Source organism: Castanea sativa, chromosome 5 (genome assembly GCF_040712315.1).
Source record: "Castanea sativa cultivar Marrone di Chiusa Pesio chromosome 5, ASM4071231v1".
In the NCBI taxonomy this organism is placed as follows: Eukaryota; Viridiplantae; Streptophyta; class Magnoliopsida; order Fagales; family Fagaceae; genus Castanea; species Castanea sativa.
This window is the reverse complement of record NC_134017.1, coordinates 71,792,766-71,798,355: the sequence shown is the minus strand read 5'-3', so window position 1 is coordinate 71,798,355 and position 5,590 is coordinate 71,792,766. Positions and strand designations below refer to the sequence as shown.

The following is a 5,590-nucleotide window of genomic DNA, read 5'->3' as shown; positions in this document are numbered from 1 at the left end:
TAGCAGGCCTATACACTGAACTTTTAGTTGTGTGGTCACTGTTCCAGGTCACTTCCCTATTAATGCAGACAGGCAAGCAATGCATTTAATGCGAAAGGGATGGCTTTTGTGTCCCTCTTCTTTCTTCTTTTTTTGGTTCAGTGCTAGGTCACTCAACTCTCTTTCCAGGCTGCACTGTGCTCCCCTTACCATGGGTCCTCATCCCCCTAAGGTGAGGTGGGAGTCCTCGGAGCCTTCGTTATATGCAATAGCTTACCTCCTCTACAAGCCGCATAAGCTCTTCTTTAAGGAATCTTCACGAGGTTTACATCCTCGGAAAATCCCTTGTCCATTGGATTTAACAGCTTTAGACCCTCGTCCCCCCACAATTTATGTAGAGGAAAAAAGAGAAGATAAAATAACGTTGTATCTATGATTCGCTAGATGAACCAAAGACGCTCTCTGAATATTGTCAGTCAAACGATAAATCACACTTTCTAGTGTTCTCCAAGTTGAAGTGCAAATGTGCTAAAGTTAGATCAAAATTTCAAGGCAAATTACAGGCAAAAAAAGAATGAAAAACCTTGTAAATGTAAATGCTGGCTAACAAATATTATTATTCCTGGTTGACAAAAAATTAAAATTAAAAATAAGCATTCCTTGGTAATAGTTCAGTCAATGCCGCTAAATACAGTTTGCGGTAAAACTTAATAACTTTAAATTAACATTTTTATATTTAAATAATATGTATTTTTTTTTAGAAGAATTTAAATAATATTTAGTTAATATTCTATTTTTTAAAATTCATTATTCTTACTCTTAAAGTCTTAATAGTCAATTCACTTAATGTTATTAATTTGGGTCGAATTTCTATTAATCCAGAATTTGTTTTTGGAAAAATGCTAAGTTTACTACAAATGCAACCATGAAAAGCTTTTAAATGTAATTGATGACACTTCCACAATGAGTATTGTAGGGATAAAGGGCCCATAAGTGTATATTGAGTCATGGGCCTTGGCCAAGGACGTCTATTAATCCGAGGACGAGGAGATAACAGGGAAGAGGTACAAATTAAAGCGTCACTAACAGTCTTTTAATGGAAAGACTCAGGAAGGTAGTCCGAGGAGGAGTGCCTCCTTGGCTAAATAAGGCAGAGATCAGATGGATTGGTCTACCCTTAAGAGAATTGGTCTACCCTTAAGGGAAACATTTCGAAGGGTTCTGTTGATATTTGATAAGGATAAACATCAGGGAAGCAAAAGACAGAAGGAAGCTAAGAAATATCTAAGGAAAAGTTGCTACCACTGCATTGAATGTTCTGCAGCTAACTCTCTGGCTAAATTATCACAAAAATATGTAGCATTTCTAGTATCACTCAATTTTTTGGGCCTTCTTACAAGTGGAGGAAAAAAAGTACAGCTCAAATATTCTTTTTATTAAAAATCAATCATTTATTTCCCCCCCCCCCCCCCCACACACACACCAAAAAAAAGAAAAAAAAAAACCAATTTGAGGGTCAAGGTCTATGCCATGGCATAAGTGGTCCAGGCTTAGGGCCAACCCTAAGTTTAGTTGTAATTTCTTTGGAAAATGACTAACAAATTATATACGTTGTGTAGGATTAGTTTAGGGCAGTGTTAATTACACACACACAAAAACAACTAAAAACATGTGTGTACGGACGTGTGTGCGCGCGCATCAGGCTTTAGACTTAGCATAATCCCTTCTCAATCAGGGTTTGTAGATTGCCACAAAGCAAGGGAGGATAGCTATGGGATTTAGTACATAGAGCTCCTCAATATTCGAATGACTACCCATTGTCCCATCCAATGAATCGAACTTTGGACTAGACAATTCTAGAGTTCTTTTTAAATGTCCGTGAACACTTCCAGCCACTACTCTGCACAGTATTAAAGCCTTTCTTAGAGACTGATCTTCTTCATATAATTCAATAGATTGGAATGCTCTTTTACTTGTGGAAGTGGTAAAAACTCCTAACCCACCATTGAATTCCTTCTTGGTGAAGTATCCATGTCTTAAAACTTGACATACACCACAATTATCCAAAGTGCACAAGCTAGAAGAGCCATTCATGCCAGGAGAGCACACAAAAGTTGTGCCATAGAACCTCAAAAGCTCATTACCATCAACCAGGCAGCGTGGATGCGTTTTGATTTGTTTGCTAGCTTCACTCTTCACCTTTTCTCTATATTCTTCAAACAAAGCAATGGTTTTTTTTGTGTTGTGGACCTTCAAGACCCTCTCTATCCTCCTGCAACTGTTCTCAGACTTTAACCAACTCTTTTGGCAAATCAATTCTACTATCTTCCTTGATGAGTCTCCTTCACCAAGTTCAATTACTGCAAACAAGATACGACATTGTGAGATCTCTTTAGAAACTAGGCAACCTCAAAATTTGTAAACATTTCTCACCAATATGAAAACAAGAAGAAATTAATTACCTCTATGAAAACCATTTTTAAGTTTGGATATTGAGCTATATGAAGGAAACAAAATATCTTTTCTTTTTAATTGCAAATTTAATAAAGATTTGAATGCAGATAATGACCTATATGAAAATCATTTGTAACTAAAAATGGAGTATGGACATGATGAAAAATAAACTTGATGTAACATAACAACCAACTAGTGAAACAATGATGAAGCCTAGATAGTAACAATGACATCAACCAGGAAAACAATGAGTGCCATATTAAATTAAACAAAGGAATTTTTTTTATCGAAGGTCCTTTATTTAGTTAGTGAAGCATGATTAGGCCTTAAACAATGGCACAACAATTACATTAAACTTATATATGAGATGGAACTTTGGATATTGGCGTTCACCTGAAGGCTTGGAGAGATGTTGTGCTCGAATAGCATCCAATTTTCTGAGCTTTTCACCACATATCTGGCAAATTAAATTTGAAGAACAATAACAACCTGTCTCAATAGATGTCCTTGATGGAATATCACTGCTACCACCATCATAAAAGATAATAGAGCCACCATGGGTTTCAATGGGCCTATAATGGTGCCCCGAATTGTGGCCTCTATTATCAGTGGTCTCTGGGCTTACTTTGCCCAAAAACATTGGATCATCCTTTTCTCTATCTTTGCCCTTACTGCAAAATTCACTGCTCCCTAGTGATTTTGTACTGCAGCCTAGTGGCTTCTCTGTGTCTCTCACAATATCTTTGAAATTTGATGTGTATCTTGAGCGCCTTAACCTTTCTCTCTTTATTGTCATAGTGCTTAGATTACCATTGGCCTTTGGATCAAACACATCTGATTGTACTCGGGATTTGCAGTCCCACGAACTCTTAAGACCACAGCAAACTACTGGCATTCTGTATCTCTTTCGTCTGTCTTAGTATTTCTTTGGTATTATATATGACTTCAATCTTCAAAAACGCTTTAAAACTTAGATAGGAAATTTATTTTTGCACCATTGGAATATAAAGACAATAAAACAATCAAGGAAAGCCAGTTTTTGCCAATAACATTGTTCCTCTTTTGGCATACTATACTGAATCAAAAATTTATTTTCTTCCTAGCTTAGCCGAACAAAATCAATTATAGAAACATTAAAATAATCTCATACCAGATACACAGTACATACAGGTTATAAATTTGCATTCTTACCTCTAACTCGAATCACTTCCAAGTTTGAATTGAAACACTGTATGCAGACATGGATCATGTCACTTTAAAAATCTCAAATGGGTAATAATTTTTGAATGTGACATGATCCTAAGAAAAAAAAGAAGGACCATGTCACATTGTAAAATGATTTCCCAATAGAGATTTCTAAATAGTTAAAAAAATAAATAAAAAATAAAAAATGTTTTTCCATCAGAAATGAAAGTTTTTATTCATATAATCATACAAAATTACAAATATATATATATATATATATATATATATATAAATGATTTTCCGTGCAAGCCAAAAAATGAAAAATGTTTTTGACTTAATTTGAAGGTCACACATAACAAGTCATTCTTCAAAAAAAAAAAATTCATCAAAACATAGGAAGAGGAAAGTTCATTATTGTTGATGAAAGTGGAGTGATGGGTTTCCCACATTTGACTTTCATGGAAATTTTTTAACCAAAGAAAAAAAGTGACTTACCATCTATGCAATGAAGGAAACTAAGAAATTATTCAATGCATAAACGATCATATCAGCTATGTTTAATGATTCTCTAATGCAATAATGCATCGCCAATCATTCTCTAACACAATAATGAATGACATATTTTTTAATTAGTGGACTCTGATTGTTCTTGTGGATAGAGAGATAATTCGACCAGTGATAAATAAATTTGTCCTTGAGAGAGAATTGAAAGATTCAACTGGAGGGATCCTTTCTCTTCTACAGCAACCACCATACTCATGCAAACTAATTTTCCTAAAAAAGTCGTTCAAAAAGTTCAAGATTTATCTTGGATGCTGGATTTATTAGGATAAGGATTTATTTTATCAATTATAAAAGAAAAACCATAAAAGGAAAATAAACTAAAAGTAGGTCAAAATTTTCACCAATTAAATTTTTAATATCATTTTCTAAGATTTATTTGAGAAACAATTGAATTTTTTGTTATGTGAGAAACAATTGATTTGAAATATGGTATTCTTGCTCAAATTTACTTGTTTTTGCAACAATTGAAACAATGTCTAACAAAAAAGAAAAAAAAAACTAAATAGATATATTAACACACAATCAATAATTGAAGGATATTTGCATTTTTTAGTAGGCATGAAACATGCATATCTATATTAGCTACTATATCATACAATTTTCAATTTGTAAACACACACATATATATGTATGATAAAATCACCATACGCTACTCTTAGTGTCTTTCTATGTTTTTTTTTTTTTTTAAATAACTACGCTAACTAGAAAATTTTCTGTAAAGATAGTTTTTCACATTTTCCAGTATTTGGCAACATAAAAAAAAAATTGATTAATAGAAAATTATCTTTAATCAATGAAAAATTCTAATAAAATTGAAGCTTATTTTTTATAGGTTTTTTTCCAAAAATAAAAAATTGAAAACAGTCTCTTTTTTACACGGCGCATAACTCTTATAAATATTATCTTCTTCTAGCCATGGGAAACAATATTTCTTTTTGCACCTTCAGTCTTTCTCAGGGTAAGCTCTCTCATTTATTCTCTTTCCTTTTTTTTTTCTCTCTTTTCACACCTCATTGTCTATTGCAAAGATTACAATTTTTTTAGAAAGAAATTTATTGAAATTTTTTTTTTATATATCAATATTTGGGATGGGGGATTTGAACCCTGGATGTCTCTATTAAAAACAATAAAAGGTGCCAACCTGCTAAACTACAAGATTCTTACCAAAACTTATTGAAATATTGGAAAAAACTAATAATAAGTTACACCACACATTATGCAAGAATTCATCTAGTTAAAATAAATTATAAAGCATAAGGGTGTGTTTAACAGTATTTCTCTATCCTTATTAAGCCAAGTCTTAAAAAAAAAAAACAAACAAACAAACAAACATTTACTCATGCTTTTTGCTTCCAGCTATAATATTTTGAATCTAATCACTACAAGAAAAAATGCTTGTTACAACGGG

The 5,590-nt window shown here is 32.9% G+C and overlaps 1 protein-coding gene across 1 annotated transcript; it reads right to left on the bottom strand.

The window, feature by feature from the left end:
- Positions 1-1,710: 1,710 nt before the first annotated feature.
- LOC142635729 (uncharacterized) lies at positions 1,711-3,328 on the bottom strand. Its single transcript, XM_075809838.1, has 2 exons — positions 2,827-3,328; positions 1,711-2,339 (listed from the first exon to the last, which is right to left on the bottom strand). Exons 1-2 carry the CDS (start codon positions 3,326-3,328, stop codon positions 1,711-1,713), a joined length of 1,131 nt encoding a protein of 376 aa, XP_075665953.1.
- Between the last annotated feature and the right edge of the window lie 2,262 nt (positions 3,329-5,590).

Coding starts and splice junctions, on each gene's coding strand:
- LOC142635729 (XM_075809838.1), bottom strand. CDS start 3,328: ATGCCAGTAGTTTGCTGTGGTCTTAAGAGTTCGTGGGACTGCAAATCC. Junction 2,340..2,826: donor ACATCTCTCCAAGCCTTCAG/GTGAACGCCAAT, acceptor TCTTGTTTGCAG/TAATTGAACTTGGTGAAGGA.